Raw genomic sequence first — 27,361 nt, forward strand, 5'->3', positions numbered from 1 at the left:
AAAGTGAGCTGAGCCTGGAAACGAAAGGAGAAGGGGACCACAGAGGGGCACAACTGACCAGCACAGGGTAAGAAAGGCAGCAGTGGCCTGCAACTCCTCAACTGGCCGCCGTGTGGCGCTGTCAGCCTGGCACAGCCCTGGTGACTGTGGCCACCGGACTTGCGGGCTGGGCCTGGCCTGCCAACCTGCGGATTCCAGTCTTCATGACTCATCCAGTGCCAGACTGTCCAAAGTCACCTCCCCCCACCGCCGTTATGCTGTTAGAGGGCAGGAGCCCCGTGCTCTTGAACCCTAGATGGGGAAAGACGCTCTCTGTACATTCTGGGAGAACCAAGTTTCAGCCTGACAGCAGCTCTGAAGACAACTGATGGTCTTTTGGGCCTGTGGCGATGGCAGCCGCCCAGTAATTCAGGACAGTCAGGTGGGAGGTGGGAAAGCACCACAGGCCTGGGCCAGGAGGAGGCGGTCAGGAAGGGCAGGGATGACAGGCCCACAGACGAGAGGAGACAGAAGTGAGATCTCTGATGGGGAGCCAGGCCTGGGCATCAAGAGGGCACTGCCTGTCCTGACCTTGATTCTCCTGCACCCGCTGTCCACTTATAATGTCCCGGCCACTGGCCTGGCCAGGAAGGGCTCCAGTGTCCAGTCACTGCACCCCACATGCCTCCCCAGGCAGGGCTCCATCCTCACCTTGCTCTCTTCAGGAGGCGTGCTTCCTGGGATGACCCCCATGACCCCCCTCCCACCCCCGACTAAACCAATCTCTGCTGATTCCCTCCAGCGACACTCAGGAACTATTCCCTGCTCTGACCCAGCACGACCCCTAGCACCTACTCCAGTTCACTCTGCATTCCCTTTACCGAAGGTGACTCAGCTCTGCCTGTAGCCCGAGGGCCCCTGGAGGCGCAGGGGCCAGGATCTGTGTGGGGATTTGTCAGGCTTCAAAAGGCTGGAAATACCTGGACGATGGTGACATCATCACACCTCTTCAGACCCATCCATAGCCCCAGGTGAGATGAGACTGAAATAATACGTTTTAAGACAGTAAAGTTCCAGCCACGTGCCCTGGGGATGCGGGGACTGGGGAGCCTGACTCATGAGAACCACATGGAAATCTGCCAGGGCTTTGGGCTGGATCCCAGGAGAGGCCCACCCTCATCCACAGAGCCCCTCGCAGGTCATGGATATACACAGTGGTGGGCAGGGTGCCTGGGTCCCGATCCTAGGTCTAATCTCTCCCTGGGCTAGCCGCCTGTTTGTGCCTCTGTTTCCATATCTCCAAGAATGGGGTGGTGAATAACACTGGTACCTACTCCCCAGGCTGCCGGTGAAGATGTGAGGACCAGCTGAGTCACCGTGAGTGGCCATGCAGGGAGAAGCGCCACGTAAGGCTTGACTGCTGTGAGTCTGCGTTGGGTCTGTTCCTCCTTGGGCACTGAGGTCCAGCCTGGGCATCCCTTCTGAACCCACAATGGGGTTGAGGGTCCCTCTGGAGCGAGGGCTATCTCAGGTGCTGCTTGCGGTTACCCCCTCTGGTAAAAGGGAGGAGAGAGGCCCTGTCCACTGCTCAGGCCCCGAGGGGCTCAGACAGAGCTGGAGGGTGAGCAAGGCTCACGGCCAGCCCTGCAAGGGAGCTGGGTCCCGAGGCAGCCTGGGGAGAGCCTTCCCCAGGCACGCCTGGGCACTGCTCACTGTCCGGTTCACCTGGCATGTCTGAGGGGAAGAAGGGTCTGACACCTTGGAAGGTCACATGAGGACAGTGCGTGTGAGGAAGGGCCTGGGCTCTGTCCACTCGGGTCCCTGGTCACGCAGACCAGGCAGTGACCCTGGGGCCTCAGGGCCCAGAACCAGCTCCGACGGTGCCCCTACCCAGAGCCCTCTGAGGGGAGGCAGAGAGAAGCGGCATGTCCCAGGCGTAGACAGGCTCACACTGTCTCCCTGCTACTTACACAGGACAGGGGGCGAGGGGATGAGAGGGGGCCCAGCAGGACTGCTGTGCGGGGGCCCCGCCTGGGGCTGCCTGAGGCACCAGGATGGCTGGACACACCAAGTCCGTGTGAAGGTGGAGGGGACCACGAGAAGGATCGTGGGGGCCTGTATTCTTTCAGAGAGTGCCCCCTGATGACAGCCGGCAGGGACACTGCACCTCAGTCCTGCAGCCGCAAGGAACTGGGTGCTCACAGCCAAGAAGCACAAGCCCGGGCGCAGGTTCTTCCTCAGGGTGTTTGGATGAGAACTCAGCCCTGCTGACACCTTGATTCCCATCTGTGACTTCCTGAGACCAGAGACCAACCATGCCAGGTAGAATTCTCACCTACCAAACTGTGAGATAGCAAAGTGCAGGCTGGGGGCAGGCCGGGGTGAAGCTACTGAAAGTCACTCAGCTTGCAGTGACCTGTCATGCAGCAATAGGAAACACATAGGCTTGGTCACTAAGAGTTTGCAAAGAGGGACCTTCATGGTGCTATTTGGAGATACTAGGTAGTGGGTGGGGGCATTTCAATAGTGGCTACAGTCCCTACCCTGCTCCCTGGAGGCTTCTGAAGGGCCTCCCTTAGGCCCAGCTGTGGCTGCCACCTCCCTGCTAACAGCCTGATCCTTGGCTCGCCAGCTACAGGCTTGCTGTGGGGAACCAGCTTGAAATTATTGGAGGGGGTGGCTTCTGGGCATAGATAGACGGGAACAAAGGCCACAGGTCTGACAGACCCTGTCTGATATGGTCCTGGTCAGCTGGACAAGCAGTCTCCCTCCCGTCTGACTCAGCTAATGACCTGTTTCATCTTGAGGGGACACAGTGATACTTGCCCCGGGTATGCTTGAGGCCAGGATCGAGGAAGCCAGACACGGGCTGGCGGAGACAGGGACATTCCTGAGTCCCGTTCCAGCTTATGGAAATGGCTGCTGGAAACGCGGATTAACTCTGTGGCAGCTGTTTGCTCTGATTTATGGCCCCTTCCGGACCCAAAGGCTTGCTGCCCCACTCAGCTCTGACTCCCAAAACGCAGCAGCCTTTTTCATTTTCAAACCATTTAAAAAAATATTTGAAGTGCTCTCTCTGGCTATACACATTCTAAAAGCAGAACAGAAAACGTTAGCTTGGCCCAGTGCAAAGATGAAGCTGCCAGCAACGAAACAGTCCATATTTTAAAACAATGACACATGGGACTTCCCCAGTGGTCCACTAGTTAAGGCTTCACCTTCCAATGCAGGAGGTGCGGGTTCGATCCTTGGTTGGGGAGTTAAGATCTCACATACCTCCTGGCCAAAAAACCGTAACATAACACAGAAGCAACATTGTGACAAATTCAATAAAGACTTTATATATGGTCCACATAAAAAAAATATTAAAAAATGAGACAATATCCTTAATCCCAAAAGTGGCTCTAATCAATGAATAAGAAAAAGACTACCAACCCAAGAGAAAAATGGGCAATTTAACGTGAAAAGATTCATACCTGGAAGAAACACAAAGGGCCAAAAGACCCATGAAGCAATGTGCAATCTTGTCAATAACAGAAAAAATGTAAATGAAAGTCAGACAGCTATCATTTCTCCAGCAGCCGTGTACAATGGGGTGAAAAATTTGTTCAAACGTTTTGAAGAACAATCCAGCAATATCCACAAGGTGAGAGATGTTTACAGTAGACTTTGGGAAATTCCACTTCTAGGGATTAATTTTACAGAACTCTGCAGAGACCTGCGTTGACTGCAGCTCAGTCGGTTAGAAGAAAAAATCCAAATATAATTGAATAAACTATGATTTTTTTTCCTATTCACATGCTGAAATATGATGTTGCCATCAAAAAGGGCAGATCAGACCTACTTCTCTTCATTTTTGTGTGCTGACATGGAAAGAAGCCAAGACATATATTCAGTGGAGAAAAAGCAAGTTATATGAGAACACATAGGATGCTGTTTCTTTTTTTTTCTTTTCAAAGCACACATGTATTTGCACATATATGAGAAGGGCCTGGAAGGATGGATTCCATTTTTAAGATGGGCGGCCTCTGAGAAGAAAGGAGGGGGATCAACAGGTGTGAGAGTCACTGACAACCAGGGCCCTGCCTACTGACAAAGGGGACTCAGGGCTAGTTACTGCGCAGGCCTGGGGGAGAGCGGCCTTCCAGTCCAGCAATTCCTGGGGTGTGCTGCGTGGGGCAGGCCTCTTCTCAGAAGCACAACAGAAACAAGGAAGGGGACCCATAACCCACGAGGTGGAAAGGGCTAAACACTGGAGGTGTGGCTCCCCCAGAAAGAGCCCTGGACTGAGCTGGAGGTTCCCTGGCACCAGACCCCAGTCCTGCCGGGTGGGCAGGCCGACACTTGGAGGGCAGGGCAGGTAGCTGTCTCAGGGGTCAGCTCCTCACAAGCCCACTCTCGAGGTGTTGTGTGAAGCATTTTCCTGGCGGGTTCATCCAAAACTCCAGCCTCCTGCACAAAAGCAGGGCTGATCCTGACTCGGAAGCAACGGTCCTCAGGGGCTGCACCGCTCTCCTCTTCGTCCTCCAAGACTCCAGGCCCTCCTACTAACCACCAGCTCTGCCACGTGCCTCCCACCCAAGCCCCGGGCGCCCTGTGGGACCAAGGAGAGGAGGGGAGAGCACCTGGGCGCCAGCTCTGGGCCGGACCCCCTGCAGCAGGCAGGGAGGGCCAGGCCTTCCTCATGCCCCCCCGCTGCCACCACCACCCCTACTTGAAGGGAAGGCAACCCCCGCATCACAGATGAGCAGACGACTCAGAAAGGCCCGGTGACTGCCCAGGCCACACGGGGAGGGCTGAGATTTGAGCCCAGGCTTGTCAGTGCCAAACCCTGTTTTTTTCCACTACCATGTGTCACTAACCTCAAAAAGGACAGGACTTTTGTTTCCTCAATAAACTGTAGGAGGCAGAGACTCCATGACCGAAGCAGGGACCCCGTCTGGACAATGCCATCGCCTGGACACCAGGGGGCGCCCGGGAGCGGGGCCAGAGAGTCCTCAACCCAAGTAAAGGTGAAGAGAGGCAGTCCACGGAGGGGCCAGGAGCCGGATTCAGGAACCACTGGCCAAGACGATACCTCAAGGCCGTGGGTTCAGATTCCAGCCCTGCACGCAGCAGCTCTGTGGCCTTAGCCAATTAGACTCAAGGGACACCAGTAACCTCACTGCTCTGGGGGGTAACCGTAGTGTCTTTCTCACGGGGGTCATCGTGAGGATTAAATTAGCTAATACAGTGCCTGGCATGCACCCAGTGCTGTCAGGCTCAGCTACCTGAGCGCTGACAAAGTGGCCCCAGAGGAATAGGGACCTGCAAGCCACACAACACAGGGGTTTCAGGCAGACCCGGGGCCTGGGCCTCGACTCCAAGGCCTCTCTCGCTGTCTCCTCTCCCACCAACAGCCCTGTGCAGCTCCCCAAGGGTGGACAGCCAGCCTCCAACCCTGAGTGAGAGCCCCCCGGCTTGACCACACACACCCACCCGAGGCAGCTGCTCTGCAGGGATCATTTTTCTAGGCTCTTCAGCAAGTTATTTTCTCTTTGCTTGGTGTCTAGATTATTCCAATTTAACCTAGCCCCTAAATGGCCTCCAAGATGAGTCCTGATTAAATTCCCACAAAACCCACAAGCAGAGACGCTCGATCTGCAGAGGGCACCCCCTTCCCCGGGGAGGCCCTTCATCCGATGGCCATCTGTCACCCCCCAGAGTATGCGTATGTGGGAGATGCCGGGGGAGCTGCCTTGTACCCACAGCCATCTCGGAAGGGCCTCTGCGCCCTCCACTAGGTGGTCTGAGACCTTCCACTGCCTGCTGCCCCCGGGGCCAAGGACACACACCCACCTCATCAGTCACAGCCCAGCTTTCTCAGCCATCGCTCCAGCCAGTTTAGGAGCCGGCGAGAGCCTTGCCTGGGATTGTGTGGCCTGGGGCGGTAGGGCCAGGCCTTGGGCTCTGGACTTCCGCCTCAAAACCCCAGCCCTGGGCAGCAAAGCAGGTGCCCGTGAGAGACAACGCCTGCAGATGCGAGTCTAGCAATCCTGGCTGGTGACTCAGCCTCCCCACCTCCCCTCAGGCCTGCAGCAGGCAATGTTCAACCTCCAGGAAGCTCCTGTCCTTGGCTTGAACTGGATCCAAGTTCAAGGCCATCTGTGCCTCTGGTAAAGGGTGTGGGTGCAGCCGCACCCAGAAGGCATCATCCATGTGGGAAACCCCAAGAACTCTGGGGTGGGTCCCTCTGTAAGCCTACCGACCTCATGCTGTAATGTTAGCTGGGCACATGGTTGCCCAGAATAAAGACCACAGTTCCCAGTTCCTTTGCACCTCAGTAGGTAACTCAGTTCTGGCCACTGAGATATGAACAGAGCATCACCATAGCTTCCGGAACTTTCCCTTCAAAGATACCCAGAGCTGTTTCCCTTTGCTTCCTCTTTCTTAGTCCCTCTCTATCCTAATGTCTAGATTGTGGGTGTGGCTGGTAGAGTTTCAGCACCACCCTGGACCAGGAGGGGCCACACCAGAAGAACAAAGGGGCTGGGGAAACTTGGGCTTTTACAGGAGAGAGAAACGAAGCCCCTCTCATTTAATCCACCCTCCCCCAGGTCTCTACTGTGGCAGCAACTGTCTGTGGGTTTGGGACAGACAGGTCAGAGGCCGAAGGAGCCAGCCTCCACCGGCAAGCTCTGAATTAGAAATGAACTCTGGGAGCATGGAACTGAGATGGTGTGAACCATGCCGAGGTCCTCAGACAGGTGAGGCTGGGAGCTCCCCACAGCTGATGCTCTGCATGGAGAGGGATGGCCGCCTCAGTCCAGGGCTCTGTCCGCTCTCCCCAGGGGACCCTGCCCACGTGTGTCAGCCCACTGGGCCACCCCCACTGCAGAGCAGGGGACCTTGGTCCCTCCCTGCAGCGCCTCCTCCATACCGCCCTGTCTTCTGTGCCGCCATCCGGGCTCTCTGAGGACAGGGAGAGCCACCTTGGCACAGGGGGGTAGTGACAACTCCCAGGAGCCTCTGCCAAGCCCCTTCTCCCAACACAAAAGCGGTGTCACTTGGACAGCTGCAATTGAGGAACTTAGAAGGTAATTACAGCCCTTTGCTGCAGGGCCTCCAAGAATAGTGGGAGCAGGGTGGGGGCGGCCGGGGATGCACTTCCCAGAGAAGGTGCTCTGCATCTCACAGACGCAGCCTCGCCTTGGAGAACGGGACGTGGGAGCCAGCAGTGAACCGCCCCGGGTGGGCAGGAAAAGGCTCCAGGAAGCCCCAGCCACTGCCTACCCTCCTGGAAGAACACCAGCCCGGGGCTTGGCGCGCACGATAAGGAAAACCTCGGGTGCAGCGGTCACGGCCCACCCACACAATTCCTGCTGGCCCAGGACCAAGCCGGTCTTGAGACTTGGGTCAACAAGTTCTTGCTGGGCCCTCTAGCGGGACACCCCCGCGCTGACCTCTCTTGTGTTTGAGCTGAGTGGGGTCTGTCCTGTGTCCCCACTGGGAGCCAGTCACCCACCCCTCACACCTGTGGGGGTCGCCCTCCACAACAGGATACAGGTGATGGTCATCAAGATCCATCCCTAGGCCATGTCTGCACTGCCTGTCTAACATGCATCCTCATCTCACTCACCAGCTCACATACCTTCAAAGGCTGCTCATGAATGGGGTCCCCCACTGCCCGAGGTGTTCCAAGTCCCCCGACCCCTGGCCGGTGGTCCACAAGTTGACACAAGTACCCACTTCAGCTCCTCCCCTGCTCTGCTCACACCTCTGCCCTGTCTGGGAGGCCCAGGCTGTCACCCCCTCAATGCTCGCCCTCCCGAGAGTTAGACCTGCCTCCTGTGCGCCCTGCAGTCTCACGCCCAAACTCACGTGCTCACACACTAGATCCAGGCTCACTTTGACCCCCAGCCCTGTTTCTCTGCTCATAAAAACAGAGACAGACTCTTAAGAGCCAATCCAGTCAGCTCAGCCCTTTCCAGTGTAACAGGAGCAGGAAGAGTGGACCCTACTGCTGGGTGACCCCATGGGCTAAGGCCCAAGCTAAGAGCACTTCAGACATCATCCCAGGTACTCCAACCTTGGGCCCTGTGGATAAACTACTTTTTATCCATCTTACAGAAAACAGGCAAGGTCAGGGCAAGTGACTTGGCCAAGACCACAAGGCAGCAAGATTTGTAACCAACCTTAGTCTGTCCCCTCCTCAAAGTCTGAGCATTTTGCTCTAAAAAAGCCCTCTCAGCGGTACCCTCCCTAATCCCATCAGAAAGCATCACTCTTCTAATGGATGTGTTGCCTCTGCTGACCTGCAACTCTGCCCATTAACTGGGCCTTCTCATCTTTTACGGTCATCTCCTGTCCCTTCACAAATAGTTGGCATCCAATGTACACTCTTCCTAGGAAGAGGCAGATTTCCTTTCTAGCATTGTTTGGCCAAGACATCACTATGGATCTTCCTTCTCCTCTAGTAGTACTGGTTGGACCCAGGGAAAGAACGCAAAGAGAACAGAAATTGACACGGTCACTGATCACTCCAGACCCAAGGATGGAAGGATGCTAGTGTGCTGAAGAAGTCTGACTGCTTTGGGGCCTTCTAGGAAGTCACGTCCACGCTCTGTGTTGTTCAGTTGCCCAGCCATGTCCGACTCTTCACGACCCCACGGACTGCAGCAACGCCAGGTCGCCCTGTCCCTCACCATCTCCCGGCGTTTGCCCAAGCTCATGCCCATGCCCTGTGCTTCCTGGCAAAGGCCAGCCACCCAGAGCAAGGGGCCTTAAGACCTCTTCCAGGATGCCCAGGTCCAGCATCTAGCTCCCGCACAGAGCAGAGAACCAAGCGGGCATTGATTCCCCTGGCCAGGGTCCACGACTGCACCCATGCCAGGGGCTTAGTAGATCCAGGGCCCTCTGACTACAGACACGGAAGTCAAGCTTAGGTGTTAGGAGCCGGGAAGCCTGAGGGGGAGAGGCCTGGCTAGATTCTGACTGGGAGGTTTCCAGGCTGTGTGATGCTGGTACATCAGCGAACCTCTCAGGACCTCCTCTGCCACCCAGGGAGGATGACCCAGCCCACCCTGATGAGCACCAGCAGGGAGAAGGTAAGAGGAAGGCTAAGCCCAGTGCTGGGCACTCAGGACATACCCAAAAGACGCTGCTCCTATCTGCCACGCTGGTCCTGTGAGCCAAGGCACCCAGCATCACATGAACAACACACACCTCGGGGCAAGTCACCACCCTGGTCAGGGTTCAAGGCAGCCCCTTGAGGCCACACACACGGAACCTAGATAGCAGGAGCGGGGGCTGCCTCTCCCTCCTCAGAGATGAATCCTCACCCAGCCCCAGGGCCCAGGAAAAGCACTTAAAAAAAAGAAATTTTTTTTTTTTTTTAAGAACTCTATGCAGGGACTGTGCGGACCAGGCGGAGAATTAAGAGCTTACTGAGTGTGAATCTTTCTGAAACGCCTTTCTCACATAAACAGACACCTTGGGAAAGCGGTCTGACATTTCTGGCGCTGCCCTGCCCGGGGACGCGGGGAGCGTGAGTCCTCTGGGGCAGGAGCCGGCAGCTGGCAGGAGACACTCTCGCAGCTAAGAGGGAGGTTCCGGCCTGCGAGAACAACACGTACCCCCGAGAGGTCCAGCCGCCACATGACATATCTCCACGCGTTTGATTAAAGGCCTCTAATTTCTCTGTTTGTCTCTCTTGCCCGGTTACATAACTCCCCTTGCCTGTCTGCCGCTGAGCTGTTCACACGCTTCTGCTCTCTAACCACTGTGTTATCTGGATATTTCATCACACACATGGGTTTAAGACAACAAAACAAATCTGTCTTGAAGTGGCTGGAGCTACTCTCCCAAAAAGCACCCTGGGGCTTTCACTACCTAACTCTGCCAGTCAGAGGAAGGAGGAAAAAGGAAAGGCCCTCCCCAGAATGTACAACTGCTTCCTGTGTCAAAGTGCTTAAAACAACCAGACCCCATCTCTCACCCATACAAGGACCACCTTATGTCCACGAGGTGGGCCGACTGCCATCAGGGCCAAGCCACTCGAGTACGTACCTTTCATGTAGGCCTCGATCTTCCGGATGAGCTCATAGGATTTGGACCGGTCAAGCAGGGTCCTGATGGCGGGAAGAGGGTCCAGGACAATGGTCTCCGGGTGCGCATCAATGTATTCCTGGAAGGAAAACACACTTTTTCTGGTTAGAGAAGGGAGACTGATGCTGAAACGGGTGATAAGCAGGATTTCATCCCGTGTGCCCTCCCGCATCTATCCCTCTGTTCTCCGTCCTCCCACCAGGCCTGACTTCTGGCTGAGGCATCACCTGGTCTCAGGACACAGGCTCCATCCACTTAGCCCCACTGGGATCACATGACTTTGATTAGACCAATCAGCGCTTTCTCCCTCCTGCGGCTGCTGTCTCAGGAGAGGACATGTGACGAGAGTCCGTCCAATCAGAGGTAGGCTCAGCACTCTTGTTGGGAATGCTGGGACACGCTCCCTCCTGGAGGACAAGAGGAAGCTGGGAGACTGGGCAACTGGGAGCAGTCATCTAAGATCTGAAGGAGACAGGCCTGATGGAGCCAAGCTCAAAACAGAGCCCAAACTGAGAAACCAGAGCTGAGAAAAGGAGAACCACTGGGTTCTGATCAGCTGGGAAACCAGACCTGCTCCCAGGGTGGGTTACGCTCATTGAGAGTGGCCAGGACCCTGCCCTGATAAGGCTTCTGAGGCAGGGCCGGGGGAGTAGGATGCCAGGATTCTGTAGGTCTGTGAGAAGGTGATGAGACACGTGACATGGGCCAGCCACCTCACCCTCGGGCGCCCACTTCAACAAGTGCTTATTAGTACCCACTAGCTTCACAGTAGACCATTGACAGGCAAGCAGAACTGTGATAAGATTAGTCTCTACAGTCTTTATTAGTCTTTACAGTCTTCTCGGGGAAATAACATTAAGGCACATGAGGAACAAGAAACCGTTATCTGTAACAGGAATTCAACAAAAGACACAGGAAGATGTTTCCAGGAAAAAAAAAAAACAAAAACACAGGGATCATGGCCCTGCCATGGGGCACCTCTATGACTTGAGGAGCCCCAAGTCAGTGGGGGAGAGCAGCTTGTCAGGCAGACAAAGTAGAAGAGACCATCCCTCTGGCTCTAAAACTATGATGCTAAAGACAAAAGTGGGGGACACTGGCATAACAGGAGATGGGCTCAGAGAGGAGGCTGGGTGTAAGGAAGGCCATTCACCAGCTGTTGTTACTGTGGGTTGAACTATGCACGCCCACCCCCAGATCTGTTCAAGTCCTAACCCCTGCTCCCTGTGAACGTGACCGTGTCTGGAAAGAATGTCTTCGGAGATGGAATCAAGTTAATGAAAGTGAAAGTCGCTCAGTCACGTCCGACTCTGAGACCCCATGGACTATACAGCCCATGGAATTCTCAGGCCAGAATACTGGAGTGGGTAGCCTTTCCCTTCTCCAGGGGATCTTCCCAAACCAGGCATCGAACCCAGGTCTCCTGCATTGTAGGCGGCTTCTTTACCAGCTGAGCCACAAGGGAATCAAGTTAACGTGAGGTCATGCTGGATTCAGATGGACCCTCATCCATCGACTGGTATCTTCAAGTCAAGGAAAGTGGGGACACAAAGACACAGAGGGAGGGGGCTGTGTGAAGACGGAGACCATGAGTGAGGTCAGCGGCAAGGCAAGGATGGCCACAGCCACCACGACCCTCGCCCTCAGGCCCTTCAGAAGGAACCAACCCCACAGACACCTTGACTTCAGACTTCCAGCCTCCTTACCTGAGAGAATAACCTTCTGTTGTTTTAGGCCGCTCGGTCTGTGGTACTTTGTTGTGGGATCCCCAGGGAATAAACACACCAGCTTAATTCACCCTCCCCTCCAACTCCACAAGCTCCCTCTGTGAGGTCAGCAGGGGCCAGGGGAAAAGCCATAATGCTTCTTTTCTAGCAAACCTTATCAGCAAAGAGTGCGCATTGGGATTATTCTTTATTTTTTCCCAGTGAACCTATTTTGGTGCCTAGGCATCATTTTTAAGAGCTCTCAACACAAAAGCCAGAGATTCATATCTCCCTCTCTGCAACCTGCTCCCGCCTGGTGTGCCAGAGTATCTGGTGATGGGCTCATTGGTGTCTTTGAATTTTTTTTTTTTTTTAATGTCTCTGCTTCCGAGGGGTGGCCAGTACACACATCTGAGGAGGCCGTCTTTCCATCCTCACACCTGTGAGGTCCACAGGGCCTATACACTCTTGCCCTGGGAAGGTCCTCTCCAGCATGCATCTGCAGACCCAACTGCAGAAGAGAAGCTGCCTTCATGCCTCTTCTTTCTGAGAGCCTGGCCCACTGCCTGGCTCACACAGACGGGCCAGCACTGGAAAGGCAGAGCCCACGTCTGGACCCAGAGGGAACAGGGGGACGAGCTCAGAGGTGTCCTTCAGGAAGGTCTATCCAGGGCTGTCCTCAGGCCAAGGGGCCATTCTCTCTCCTACGGCCGCGGCCTCACCCGTGCGCCGGTACCTCTCTGCTGCCGGATCCCCAGAGACAACTCTCCCTGTCGGCACGTTTCCTTCCCCAGAGTGTGTCCCTCAGAACTAGGCCTATACTGACACCAGAGCCTGTCACTCGGGAGACACCAAGACTGACATACATGATAGCAATCAGACCAGTGTCCTTAAGGTCATCCACTCAAGTAAAGCAACTACATAGACTCCAATACAATTTAATTCTGAAAATAAATAAAAATGAAATGCTGAAATATTTTTTAAAAAAATACAGTTTGATGGGTAAATCTAAGAGAATAACATAAGTAAACTGAGAGATTACTTGGAATTAGATTATGGTGAACTTTATGATCAGGGCTTCCCAGGAGGCGCTAGCAGTAGAGAACCTGCCTGCCGACGCAAGGAGACATACGAGACGCTGGTTCAATCCCTGGGCCGGGAAGATCCCCTAGAGGAGGGCATGGCAACCCACTCCAGTGTTCTTGTCTGGAGAATCCCATGGACAGAGGAGCCTGGAGGGCTACGTTCCCTAGGGTCACAAAGAGTCAGACATGACTGAAGCGACTTAACAGGCATACACACAAACTTTATGATTCAATTAAAGCAGATTAAACTCTACACTAAGGATTAAAGAAAAAGAAAAGGTTATCCACTCAACAAACTTCGCATCACCCACAGCAGCATCCTGTCCTGCAAACAACAATGGACAAATGACAGCCTTCGAGGGTTTCCCCTACTCGATCTGGCTGACGTATTCATGTTCTGAGTTATGAACTAAAAGTTCGTGATGCCCCCACCACCACTGCCCACCTCCCCATCCCCAAACCTGCAGGGAGCAGCCTGGCACAGACGGAAGAGTAAGGGACTGAGAAACCCCGGCCCCCGGTTTCTGCCATCTCCCACCGTCACCCTGGACGAGCCACTTGGCATCTCTCGTCTCGATTTCCTCATCTGTGACTTGCGAGTCTAAGCTGCAGAAGCCCAGAAGCAGTGTTTATGTGGCATGCTTCAAGGCCACACGTGAGGCTGTTCTGCAACAAGACGGGCAGTCACATCTGTTACCTGTAGAGACACTACAGGTAACAGCAGGGACACACAGGCTCTCTGCCTTCCTTCAAAGGGGAGGCAGCATCGGAGACGTTGCTCCCGCCAGTCTGGCCCACTTCTCCCCCAACCACCAAGGTCCAGTAAACCATGATCCCTCTCCCCTCAAATGTCCCCACTGCAGTACCAAGAAGACTTGTCCGCACAGTTGCCAGATAACACAAGGCTTGTTCTGGTCCCACTTTTGTTCATTTAGGGCAGTGGCCTCTATAGAGAGAACTCGGGCTCATTAAGACGAGAACCGAAGCCAAAGACGCTGCAAGAAACCGAAGTGGGAAAGATCTGACAAGCAGGCGCCGGCAAGCTTTGGACCCGGGATGAAAGCGTCAGGATTAACAGAAGAATTATTCCTGAACACGATCTCTTTCAGGACAAAGAAGGAGTTTTCTCCAATCACTCCACTATCCACAAGCGGATTTTCTTCCAAGGCTTTCAGCTTATCTATTGTATCACGGGCCTCATGCATTTTTCACAAGTCTCTTAGAATTACCAAACAAACTGCTGGAAGGGTGAGCGCTCAGTATCATTTTATCACCACTTGGAGGAATAAAGGCCCAAACCATCTCCATGGCAAATGGTAAACACATTTCTGTTAGAAGGCCTGTCTCGAACACCTAGAAAGGGATTCTGGAAATTAACTAGGGGGAGCCTGGCTTTGAGAAGCCAAGGCAAAAGAAACGCAGAAATACACAGCCTGGGGTCAGCAGGGCCAGGAGGAGGTTTAGATAATACCGACAAAGGGGCGCAGACCAGCCAGAAGCCCCCCAAGGCCCAAGGGGCTGTGAAGCTGAGAGGGGCACCTGGCCCTCTGCTGGGCTGGGGAGGAGGCAGGCTGGGGTCGAGCTTTCCCCACAGAGAATCTGAGCCGCATGAGAGGACTGAGATGAGCTCCTGTTTCCTCCGCATATACAGCCTGGAAAGGAGCAGAAGTGCAACACGAGGATTTGCTCTTCTCTGAAGACAAAATGCAGGTGGGAATCCTGAGTTCAAATCCCGCCTCTGCCACTCTATGTCCGTGAAGAAGAACCTGGAATTACATCTCTGATGTTCCGTTTCCTGTGGGTAAATGTACATTCTGAATAAAACCTCTCTCAGGAAACTGCGTGGACAACAAGGAGATGACAGATATGAAAAGGATACGGGGAGTTCCCCGGGGTCTAATTGTTAGGACACGGTGCTTTCACTGCCGTGGCCAAGGTTCAGTCCCTGGTGGGAGAACTGAGACCCTGCAAGCTACATGGTGCAACCAAAATAAATAAAAATTCAAAAAAACAACAAAAAAAAGAGTTGGTAGATATAAAACAAAAAGGATGCTCATGACTCTGAGGCATAGGGACTCTTAGAGCCCAACCTGATTGGAGGCCTCTGGGACTGCTGTGCCCTGCCCCGTCCTGCAGACTGAGGGGCCAGGTCAGCTCTGCACTTGGGGGTGAGCAACTGGGCTGCCCAGGCTGGCCCCATGGACACTCGGGACACGACACAATCCCCCACCCACGGCAGCCACCCTCCACGGGCAGCTCGGGTCCTGATGGAGCCCAGCTGCCTGCTCCTCACAGGGCAGCAGGCGAGGCGCCCAGTACCCGCCCCCAGGATGGGCAGGAGGTAACAGGTCTCTGGGCCACTTCTCCCAAATGACACAGGTCTCTTTAGAGAGTGGCAGCACAGGGAATTGGGGCTTCCCTGGAGGCTCAGATGATAAAGAATCTGCCTGCAATGCAGGAGACCCAGGTTCAATCCCTGGATCAGGAAGGTCCCCTGCAGAAGGGAATGGCAACTCACTCCAGTATTCCTGCCTGGAGAATCCCATGGACAGAGGAGCCTGGCGGGTTAGAGTCCATGGGGATGCAAAGAATCAGATACGACTGAAGCGACTTAGCAGCAGGGGCACAGGGAACTATATTCAATATCCTGTGATAAGCCATAATGGAAAAAAATATTTAAAAAGAATATATATATATATATATGTTTAACATCATGTATGGATGTGAGAGTTGGACTGTGAAGAAGGCTGAGCACCGAAGAATTGAGGCTTTTGAACTGTGGTGTTGGAGAAGACTCTTGAGAGTTCCTTGGACTGCAAGGAGATCCAACCAGTCCATTCTGAAGGAGATCAACCCTGGGATTTCTTTGGAAGGAATGATGCTAAAGCTGAAGCTCCAGTACTTTGGCCACCTCATGCGAAGAGATGACTCATTGGAAAAGACTCTGATGCTGGGAGGGTTTGGGGGCAGGAGGAGAAGGGGACGACGGAGGATGAGATGGCTGGATGGCATCACCGACTAGATGGACGTGAGTCTGAGTGAGCTCCGGGAGTTGGTGATGGACAGGGAGGCCTGGCGTGCTGTGATTCATGGGGTCGCAAAGAGTCGGACACGACTGAGCGACTGAACTGAACTGAACTGAACATCTACACATATGCTCTACATTGTGCTGTAGAGCAGAAATCAACACACTGAAAATAAACTCTAGCTCAGTGAAAAAAGAAAATAAAAGTGGTGACTCATATTTTAGAGATGTGCACTAAAACAATTTACAGATTAAACACGATGTCTGGGATTTGCTTCTCAATGACCAGGTGCAGGGGGGAGGGGAGGGAAGCAGGAGAGACACAGGTGAGAGCGGAGTGCCCACAAGCCGCTGGCCCACCGATGAAGCCAGGGATGGACGGGGGAGGACACTGCCACAGCCTCTCAAGCATTTTTAAATTTTCCAAAACAGAATGTTTAGGGGTGGGTAGGGAGGTGGGAGGGAGGCTCAAGGGGGAGGGGACATGTGTACACGTGGCTGATTCATGTTGAGGTATGGCAGAAACCACCATAATACTGTAAAGCAATTATCCTCCAATTAAAAATAAATCAACTTGAAAAAAAGGAAAAAAAAACATTTAGGGGGACATGGGGGGAGTGGGGGAAGTAATGAAATCCTCCAACTCCCCATCCCCCTAACTGTGCCAGAAATGAGTTCAAACAGCAACACAAACTTTCAGGAAGGAGAGGGAGGCAGCCACCCAGATGGGAAACACAATGAGAGATGACAGGGTAAAGATGATAATCAATAAAATAATTGATCATAATTCGAAATGCTAGCAACTCCTCTTTGCCCAGGACTGGCTACATGCAGGCCACTGGATAAAGCGGTTCACAAGTATCATTTCTTTACATAAAAAATCGTATGAGGTAAGAGCTAAAACTATAAATCTCTTTGAAGAACACATCTGTGTAAATCTTTGAGACTTTGGATCAGACAATGGTTTCCGAGATATGATACGAAAAGTACAGGCAAAAAAACCCACAAAACATGATGGACAGGTGGAAATCTACGCCTCTGAGGGTTGGGGGAGCTGGGATGCAGGAAGGGCCACCGCACAGCAAGTTGGGCATCCCGGCTCTTCTCTGGGCCTCAGCTTCCTTCTCTGTCAAGCAAAGGTCACTGCTGGGAAGAGGTTACACATGTTAAGAGAGCTGAAGCTGCCAGACTCAGTACAATCCTGCCTTCCCCACTTGCGAGGCTGGGCTTCCGTAAGCCTCGGTCCTCATCTGTGCACAGCTGAGTTGGGCAGTTCTAGAACAGCAGACAGACCAAAGCCTGGGGCCAGCGAGGGGGAGGAGCATGGAGAGGCTGGGAGTTGCCCAGACCTCCCACGAACGAGCAGTCTCCTACTGGGTCTCCAGGTGGCTGGCTGTTTGAAAGATGATTTCCTGGGCAGTCACATCCAGCAGACACTGAGGCAAGCCCCACAGCGGGAGAAGCCGGAGGCCCTGTCCTCGGGGTGCTCTCAACCTCCACGGAGGCTGGACAGAGGACAGCACGTGGATGCTAACAGGGGAGGACGTGCAGAGCTGGGTGAGTTAAGTGCCCGCTCCCTCACTAAGCACTCTGCACGTTAACCTGCAGCCTGGAGGGAGAGACAGAGGAGCTTTTTAGGAGAATTTCAGAAAAATTCCTGCTGGCCAGGAAAAGTGGCCGGCTCGGGAGCGGGGGTGGGAGGTGGAACCAGGTTGGAAGCCATTCCTGAAACAAGGGATTTGACAGCACCCAGTTGGCTGGAGAAAGTCCATCTCTTGGTTTGGTAATCAGCCTCCTTCCCTCCAGTGGCCCTGTCCCCCACCCTGGGAAGAGGATGTCACGTGGGAGGACAGGAGCTCTGCACCGTGAGTAGGAAGGGAGCTCACTGCCCAAGGCTGAGGACAGAGAGGGCAGAGCCGGGCAGGGCTAGGCTGGACCAGGCTCAGGGGAGTGGCACTGCTCTTCTGCTTGATGGGGTGCTAGGTACACGGCCTATCTCTGGGGCAAAAAGTCATCAAAGTGCTCACAACATATACACTTTTCTCTATGTGTGATATACTTCAGTTCCTAAGGGGGCGTGGGTGAGCTGGGAAGCAAGCATTGGACTCAACAGCAAGGCTCTGGCTGCAATTCTTGCTCTGCACTGTGGCCCGCCTGGTGCTCACCCTGTCTAGGACTCCACTTCCCACGTGAAGTGGATCAAAAAGGGAAAATGGGACCCACCATGGCCCTGGCAGCTATCAACCGATAGTGGCGGTGACCCCTTGAGAGGGACAATAACGTTCTGTGCTGACCCCAGGGGGATTTCAGAATCCGGATCATCACGTGGTTCCAGAAGCAGATAAGCATCGGCATCAGAGAGACTCAACATGCCACGCACAGAACACACTCTCTAGGCAGACTCCCAGTATCCCAGGAGTCAAGGTCTGCGTTTCGGTTAACAGCCACCAAACGAACACTGAGGAAGAACTGAAATTACTTCCTTGTGGCTGTTAAAAATTACTTGTGGGGGTTTTTACGGGAACGGAGGTGACCTTGGGCTTACTCAGCATAATCTCACTCCTTCTGGCTCTTCCTGAGAGCATGACCCGAGCCCAGATGGTTGAGCTGATGCCACAAAGCCTGGCCGTTTAGCGGGCTCCTTCCACACCAAGTGGTGGGTGAAAGCCAGGAAGCTTCTGGTTCCTCTGGTCTTGATATCATGATGGGGGTCCTGGCAGGATGCTAGGATGTGTTACTATTATTGACAGTTACAACAGTAATCGTGATAGCGGCTAACTTTTCCTAAACACTCGGCAAGTGCAGGGCAATGTACTACACCTTGCAGGAACTGACCTTTTATTCGTCACAACAACCCTATGCAGTAGGTCCTATGAGCAGCCCCATTGGACAGACAGAGAAACTGAGGCTCAGAGACCCTCAGTACTTTGCCCAGGCTCTCCCAGCTAGGAAGTAGCCAAGCTAGGATCTGAATCCATGCTCTTTGGCTCTAGAGCTCTCCCAGTCAGTGAAACAAGGCTGGGTAAACAAAAAGAAGCATCTCAGTTCTAGCTGCAAGCCCGAGTCACTCAGGTTCATTAATTTTTTTAGATTTTTTTTTAGAATTTTCCATTATTTATTTATTTACATAAAACAGAAAAGACTGGGCACTCTTAACATGGGCCCACAGATAACCAGGAGGTGAGGCAGAACCTTTCCTTAAGTATCAAGTCATGATGGTTTAGTGGAAAGAAAACTATACTGGGAATCGAGGGCCCCAGGGTCTTCGACTCTTGGTGTCAGGAACTAATTCTGTGACTTGCAAAAAACAAATTACATTTTCTCAGATCTGAAAACTTTCTTTTAAAATTTATGTTTAAAGGAAAAAAGTAATAAGCCTTTCTCATGTTCTGCCAAGCCAAGCTGAGGCCTTTAGCCTGGTGGTTCCGCCGTGAGGCCGGGCACCTGCACGTGGGGTCAGCTCAGGGAAACGCTAAAAAAAAAGAGGAAAGGCTGTGGGCTCACCTGCTCCTCCTACCACCCCGGGGACTGCACCCCGGCTCGCCCTGCTTCCAATGGCCCCCAGGGACCCGGGCAGTCTGCATCTGTCCCCAACCCTGGGTCCAGACAAACTGACACAACTGAAGACAGACCCTTCCTGGGAGAGCAGGCAAATGACACAGCCGGACGCCAGAGTCCACCGCGGCCTCTGTGAGGAGGAGCTGCGTGGCACCGAGGGAAGGACTCGCTCTGGGTGCACAGGCAGGTGGCTATGGGCGCTGCAGGGCTGAGGGAATGGGCCCCCAGAGGAAGGTCTAAGACTACAGCGGCGTCAGCAGCAACGCCCCCTTCAGAGGCACACACGCGCTTCTGCAGAGAGTGAGACCTGTCCCTGGGAGGGTGGCTCCAGGTGACGATGAGATCATGAGCCGGGCTGAGCAGAGCTTTCTGGGAGAACCACCAACCAATCCTCTGGGCAAACCACTGACACCTGTCATCAGCCGAGGCCAGGACCTGAGGTCCCCCCAGGCAAAGCCTTCTGACACCACTCCGAATACCTTCCTGTTCATTAGAGCTTACAGAAAACCACGTATCAAACATAGCTCCTGAAGAATCCACACTAGGCCCCAGTGCTGTGATGTCACACAACGTGCCAGGCAGCCATGGCCCTAGCTAAACCCTAGCATGAGAAGCTGCTCAACAATCATATGCTGAGGGTCTAAAGAGGCAGTGGGATCTGGAACAAGGCTGGGTCTGACTCCTGCAGCTAAGCCTTGAGAGTGGGCTCCCAGGAGCCAAGAGAAGGTTGTGGCAGCATCCAGAATAAACCAGAATATATGTATACCAGAATATACAATGGACTACCAAGTCCAGTCACGCAGTGTCATTTTCAATCTACTGTGCGTGCAGTGCCCAACCTGTGCGACTGTCCCTGACAGTCGGCCAAGGTTTGTCCCTTCCAATCACTGGCAGAGCACTCCCATCAGGCCAGCCACAGCACTGGGACAGTCCTGATCTCAGCACCAGGACTCTGAGACACTGTGAAAGTTAAGGTACAGGCAGAGTCTAGAAATTTGGGTTCAGGTCCTAGAATCACCATTAATTTTACATATGCTTCTGAAGGTCATAAGCTATTTGGACCTCAGTTTTCTCATCTAGAAACCAAAGAGTCAGAATAACATTTAAAACATCCGTTCTGACTCTTAAGTTCTAGGATTTGTTGGTTCCACGATGTGATAAACAAAGAAGACAGCTCTTCAGGTACTGAATGGAGCCAGACTGGTACACAGGGGCCCCGGGCCTGCTGCCCTTGAGCTGTGCACAGCACGGTGACCGTATAGGACAACCTTGCCGGGGCGGTGGGACAGAGCAGACGGAAGAAAGCCAGAGGGACGGCACACGAGCGCCAGATGACGGCTCCAGGTGGGGGACAGATGCCCACCCGCTAGCTTAGCTGAGCCCACGTGCACCCCGAGACTGTTCTGTGCCATCACCAGATGCCTCTCCACTCCCCCCGCAAGCTAGCCGGGCATCTAGATGGCACCCTGCGCCCACTGCTGCTTCTCTAACTCTTCCCGAATGGCTTCCGGGGAGAGCAGGGCTTCCCACCAGCAGGCGCCTCGGTCTTAGTGAAACCTCGTTTGTATTCCAGAGAGCTCTCGAGTGTCTGAGCGCCCAGCCTGAGGCCTCCCAGAGAGCACAAGACCAGGGAGAGTGACAGCCCGTGTGTGTTGGGCAAGGGGGGAGGTGTGTGTGTGTGGTGTGTTGGGTATGTGTGTGTGTGTGTGTGTGTGTGTGTGTGATGTGGTGTGTGGGCTGTGTGTGTGTGTGTGTGGGGTGTGTATATGGTGTGTGTGTGTGGTGTATGTGTGGTGTGTGGGGTGTGTGGGGGGTGTGTGTGGGGAGGGGTGTGTGTGGTGTGTGTGGGGTGTGTGGGGGGTGTGTGTGGGCTGTGTGTGTGTGTGGTTTGTGTGTGTGGTATGTGGTGTGTGTGTGTGGTGTGTGTGTGGTGTGGTTTACGTGGTGTGTGCTGTGAGGGTAGTGTGTGTGTGTGGTATGTGCAATGTGTGTGTGGGGGCTGTGTGTGTGGGGGTGTGTGGGGGCTGTGTGTGGGGGGGTGTGGTGTGTGTGGGGGGTGTGGTGTGTGTGGGGGGTGTGTGTGTGGTGTAGTGTATGTGGTGTGTGGTGTGAGGGGTGTGTGTGGGGTGTGTGTAGGGTGTGTGTGGGGGGTTGTGTGTGTGTGGGTGTGGGCTGTGTGTGGGGTGTGTGGTGTGTGTGTGTGGTATGTGTGTGGGTGTGTGTGGTGTCTGTGTGTGGTGTGTGTGGTGTGTGTGTGTGTGGTGTATGTGTGTGTGGTGTGTGTGTGGTGTGTGCAGGGTGTGGGTGTGTGTGGTTTGTGTGTGTGGTGTGTGGTGTGTGTGTGTGGTGTGTGTGTGTGGTGTGGTTACGTGGTGTGTGGTGTGAGGGTGGTGTGTGTGTGGTGTGTGTGTGGTGTGTGCAGTGTGTGTGTGTGGGGTGTGTGTGTGGGGTGTGTGTGGGCTGTGTGTGTGGGGGTGTGGTGTGTGGGGGGGTGTGTGTGTGGTGTAGTGTATGTGGTGTGTGGTGTGAGGGGTGTGTGTGTGGTGTGTGGGGTATGTGTAGGGTGTGTGTGGGGGTTGTGTGTGGGGGGTGTGGGCTGTGTGTGGGGGTGTGTGGTGTGTGTGTGTGTGTGTGTGTGTGGTGTGTGTGGGGGTGTGTTGGGGGTGTGTGTGTGGTGTGTGGTGTGTGTGTGGGGGGTGTGTGTGGTGTGTGTGTGTGGGCTGTGTGCGGGGGTGTGTGTGTGTGGGCTGTGTGCGGGGGTGTGGTGTGTGTGGGGGGTGTGGGGTGTGTGTAGGGTGTGTGTGGGGGGTTGTGTGTGTGGGGGTGTGGGCTGTGTGTGTGGGGGTGTGGTGTGTGTGTGGGGGGGGTGTGCGGGGGTGTGGTGTGTGTGGTGTGTGTGGGGGGTGTGGGGTGTGTGTAGGGTGTGTGTGTGGGGTTGTGTGTGGGGGGGTGTGGGCTGTGTGTGTGGGGGTGTGGTGTGTGTGTGTGGGGGGTGTGTGGGGGGGTGTGTGTGCGGTGTGTGTGGTGTGTCGGGGGTGTGTGTGTGGGGGGGGTGTGGGGTGTGTGGGTATGTGTGGGTATGTGGTGTGTGTGTGGTGTCTTCAGCCACAGAGCAGCCACACCCCACCCCCTCTCACTGGGGGCTCATAAGTGGACAGAGATGTGGGGTGACTGGTGATGATAAAGTAGGGCAGTGCTCCCATGTGGGGGTGTGGGTAGGGGGAGTAATCCGGCTATAGGGGAGAGGGGAAGAGGGGAGGAGAGAGGGTTTCTGGAAGCTGGTGACACCATGGGTCACAGGCATGGGACACACGAAAAGACATTCCAAGCAGAGGAGACAGCAAAAACAGAGGCATGGGGTGAGGCCGCCCACGTGGTTGGGTGGACAAAGCTCTCAAAGGGGAGGTTACGTGAAGACAGCAGGGAGAGACAGCTGGAGACGGACCAGCCACGGGGTTTGGACTTGATCCTAAAGCAACAGGTTCTGGGCCCGGGAGTGACGAGCCAGCCCTGAGCTTGGCGGTGACCCGTCCAGCGGTGTGCAAGGCTAAGCGGCTAAGCTTGGAAGGGACACGTCCTGGGCAGCACGTCAGGCGAAGCACTGGCCTTGGGGGCACGTGCGCCAGGCTTTGCTGGGCAGGAAGAACTGAGATGCTGCCTGACCTTTGGCACAATATCGTGTCTGATCTGGCAGAGGTACTGAAAGGAAAACGCGGTGCAATTTACCCCTCGGCCTATTTTGCTCTTCAGACCTGTTATTTAAACCTGGGAGCTCAGGCCAGGTGGCCAAGCCCTTCCCACACAGGGAGTACGGAGGAGAAAGGCCGGGTGTACACGAGCACTAGACAGGAGCAAGGTGAGCAGGTTCAAGGCCCAGGCAGGCTGAGTGAGCCTGGCTCACACACTGCCCTTCCCAGGACCCTGAGTGCCCGGCAGGAAAAAAACAACAGGATGAGGAGGTGAGTACTAGGTCCCGGCACGCTTGGATTCTCTCTGACTTGGTGCCAAATGAAACTGATTAGAAACACCTCCCAAAGGGGTGGAACAGGGGCCAGGACTTGCTTGGTGGGAATGCTGCTGGCACAACTTCTATGGAGAGACATTGGGCAATGGCCAAAATTAAGAAGACATAAACTCAGCATTTCTATTTCTAGGTATTTTCCCCATATAATTCCCCACATGGGCACGCAAAGATGTATGTTCGAGGATATTTACTCTGCAGCATTTCCAAAACATGATGGGAAACGTTCTAAGTGTCCAGCAGTAGAGGATGCGTTAAGAAAAGAATTTAAGGCTATTCGGTGGAATACTATGCAGCCGTTAAAAAGAATACGGCAGCCTGAAGGAAGGACTGCTATAGAATCATTTCCAAAACAGACCACACAGAACAGTGGCTTTGTGAGGGGATGGGATGACCACCTTTGCTCCTGAACACAGAACTCCCCAAAAAGGCTCTGGGTTGCTGCCCCACAGCCGCCAGACGGGGACTGGATGGCTGGGTAGCAGGGGGAGGAAAAAACTCCTTAAATTTGCTGCACATGCTAGCTACATCAGATGGTGGAGAGCCAGACAGAGAGGACACAGGGAAAGCCACACCTAAGGAACCCACCAGAGCCACTGTGCATGGACAAACTGGTAGCACTCACCATCCCAGGGGGAGAAGGTGGGAGAAACACTGGAGTGTTCAGGAGGCTTCCTGGCAACAGAACGCCAGCCATAACCCCCACCTGTCCCTCCTGGGGAACGAGCCCCAGAACAAGGGTTTCAGAAAGGGCAAGACACTGGAGGAGTCCAGGCTGAACTGTACGTGACCCGTGCCACGGACAGAGCTGAGAGAAATCCCTTCTAGATGGGGAGAGGGGAGGCAGGTGGGGGGTTAGAGGAAGACTGCCTGATGGGGCGAGATGGGCCTGAACATCTTGGGTGTGCCAAGTGCCCACCAGTGGCCTCCAGATCACAGGCCCTCATCCCATCCCATCCCAAAGCCGGATGCCACCCACAACCATCCACCCCCCCGGTCATCTTCCCAGACGGTCAGCAGCGTCACGCGCCTCACTTAGCCATCAGAGAGAAAACCGTGGTCCCCATGGTGGGGACACTGCTGTTCATAAAACTGATGGAAAGTCCATGAAGAAAAGTGATCCCACCAACGGATAACCCCTGAACGCTGAGGAAGAGAGGGCGGGAAGGAAACGGAACACTTTACCATCTGAGACAACAAACACCCTCTCCCCTCCTTCCCAGGCTCCGGACTAGAACAATACCCCTCTTTCTGCCCCTGGACCTCAGCACCAAATCTGTAGGCGTCCTCTACCTCCCGTCTGCGGGAGGCTGGCAAGGTGGGCTGTGCACCTGACCAACGCCACATGCCCTGTCACAGTGCCAGGGCACTGCTCAGGCCCTCGAGCAAGCAGAGACTGCAGCCACACACCAGCTTTGGGACCAGTGGGGGATGTGCAGGGCTGGGTGCGGCCGGGAGAAGGCACCTCTTCAGGGGCTGACTCTCAACCAGGACAGGCTGGCATTTCCGCTCAGCGGCCACTGGTGGGACTGGAGGGGGTCCCAGCGGCATCACAGCTGAGCACAGTGAGCACCAGAGAGGGGCCGCCTGGTCCCAGGAGCTCTGTGTCACCCCAGCTTAGCAGCGGCCCCCTTACTCCCGAAGCACCTGTCCTAACCCTGAACGCCTTCTCCACCCACCTGTTCAGGTGAGCCGCTGGAGCAGACCCAGCCCTCGGGCTGCATCCCAGGAACCAGGCCACAGGCCAGCTCTGCCCACCCCACCCAAGACTGCGGCCTCCAGCCAGAGTCGGACTCTTGGCTCACCGAGGCCTGCGGGATCCCTGGCCTGCTCTGCTGGGTGTGCCAGGTTACAGCCAGGACTTGGGATGCCCGTGCCACTGTCAGTGGGGAGACAGGGGTTGCCTGGAATCACAGCAGAGTTTGCAGGGTGCCACTGAACTCTGGGACCCGGGGCCACTCAGGCCAGGGAGGCCCCTCACCCCTGCACTCAGCTGCCTTCCCAGCCCCTGGATGCAGGAGAACAGAGACGGCTGTGGCTGCCAGCCGTGACCCTGGCAGTGCCCCCGGGTGCTGCAGACCACTGTCTCACTTCCGCTGCACATCTCCGCCCTCTCCTGAGCAGTGGCCATCGCAGGCCTGGGCTGCACACTCTCGCCCGCCGCTGTGCTGGGCTGCATCAGCTTATTCCAGGCCCACAGGCCTCCGTGCCGTCCTGCAACACAGCCCCTAGGCCTGCTCCACAACCTCTCCCTGCTTACCAGGCTTCTAGGCCCCGGCTCAAGTGTTACCTCCTCAGAGAGGCGGGAAGAATCTCCAGGTTATGACAGGCCTTGATTTTTCTTCTTCCGAGAACTTGCCACAGGCTTCCCCAGGTGGCACAGTGGTAAAGAATCCACCTGCCAACGCAGGAGATGCAAGAGACACAGGTTCGATCCCTGGGTCAGGAAGGTTCGCTGGAGGAGGGCATGGCAACCCACTCCAGTACTCTTGCCTGGAGAATCCCATGGACAGAGAAGCCCGGCAGGCTACGGTCCACAGGGTCACAAAGAGCCAGACAGGACCGAGCAACTGAACACACACACAGCACAGAACTTAATCATGACTGGAGACTATATTACTTTTCCTCCATTTGCTTATGTTTTGTTAGTATGAACCCTTGCCTCACCTATAGCAATAAACACACACACACGTGTGCGTGTGAGCTAAGTCGCTTCAGTCATAGACTATAGCCCACCAAGCTCCTCTGTCCATGGGATTCTCCAAGCAAGAATACTGGAATGCCATGCCCTTCTTCAGGGAATCTTCTAATCCAGGGATCAAGCCCACGTCTCTTATGTCTCCTGCATTGGCAGGGGGGTTCTTTACCAGTAGTGGCACCTGGGAAGCTCCCCACACACACACACCAAATACAAATCTGTGCGGATAGGGGTTGTGTCCACCTGATCTGTCTTATTTTTTGTATCTGTGATGTCTTTTAAGATTCTTGACACACAGTAAGTGCTTAATTGAGGCTTGTGGAATAAATGACATTATGGTTATTTGACAAATGCTCTCACGGATCAATGGAGAGACAGAGATACAGGCCAGGACAGGGACTGGAAGCCAGCGGGTGTGCGAGGCCTGAGGCAGGGACCTGGACCCGAGCCAGCATGGGAAGGTCCTCCTGCCCCACTCTGTCTGTCCCCAGAGGACAGAGGTCAGCAGCCCCAGCATGTGGCCACCACAGCAGCTTTACTCTTGGCTGGTGAGAGGCTTTGTGATTTATTACATGAAGCTGAAAGAAACCACACAGGCCTTAATCGTGGGCACACAGACCACACGGGTTGCACAGAAGCGAGTCAGCAGGTCATGGCCCCCACCAGGCCAGGAGGAGCATGGAAGAGGCCTTCCTGCCCTAGCTGTTCCTGAAATGACGAACCCACCAGACTACAAACCTCTTAGTTGGAGGTCTCGATTTCCAAAACCCAAAACTCAGGAGCCCGTCACATCCACAGGGCCAAGCTAAGGAACCCTGAAATGATGTGTACATCACATCACGTGTACACAAACACAAAACGTGTACACGCTTGTACACATCACAAAACTTGTACACAAGTTTTCCTTACCATTTGGGGAAAATGTACTATTAGCAAACCTAAAAGCCAGCACACCGCCAACCCTGTGCTGTGAAAAAACTGTCTACACACAGAGAGGGAAGGCGGCCAGCTCCCGGAGTGAGCTCAGGCCCTGGGGCGGTGTCCCTTCCCCTGCTGTACAAAGTCCAGCTCTGCTCTGGGCAGGTAACAGGGTCATAAAGTTGAGCGTCTTCCTAGAGGGCCGGCCTCCCTCTCCGCAGAGAAAGGCGCTGCAGACAGTTAACGGCCCCAAAGGGCACCACGCTCCCCGGGGCAGAAAGAGCG

The 27,361-nt window shown here is 54.6% G+C and overlaps 1 protein-coding gene across 2 annotated transcripts in view; it reads right to left on the reverse strand.

The window, feature by feature from the left end:
* The window catches only part of ITPK1 (inositol-tetrakisphosphate 1-kinase), a 155,876-nt gene that overhangs the window by 31,807 nt on the left and 96,708 nt on the right, over nt 1-27,361 (reverse strand). For both annotated transcript variants that reach the window (XM_069559514.1, XM_069559516.1), the window contains one exon: nt 10,027-10,144. In XM_069559514.1, the coding sequence (XP_069415615.1) occupies nt 10,027-10,144 (118 nt within the window). The remainder of the gene's footprint in view (nt 1-10,026; nt 10,145-27,361) is intronic.

This window comes from Ovis canadensis, chromosome 18 (assembly GCF_042477335.2).
Source record: "Ovis canadensis isolate MfBH-ARS-UI-01 breed Bighorn chromosome 18, ARS-UI_OviCan_v2, whole genome shotgun sequence".
NCBI lineage: Eukaryota > Metazoa > Chordata > Mammalia > Artiodactyla > Bovidae > Ovis > Ovis canadensis.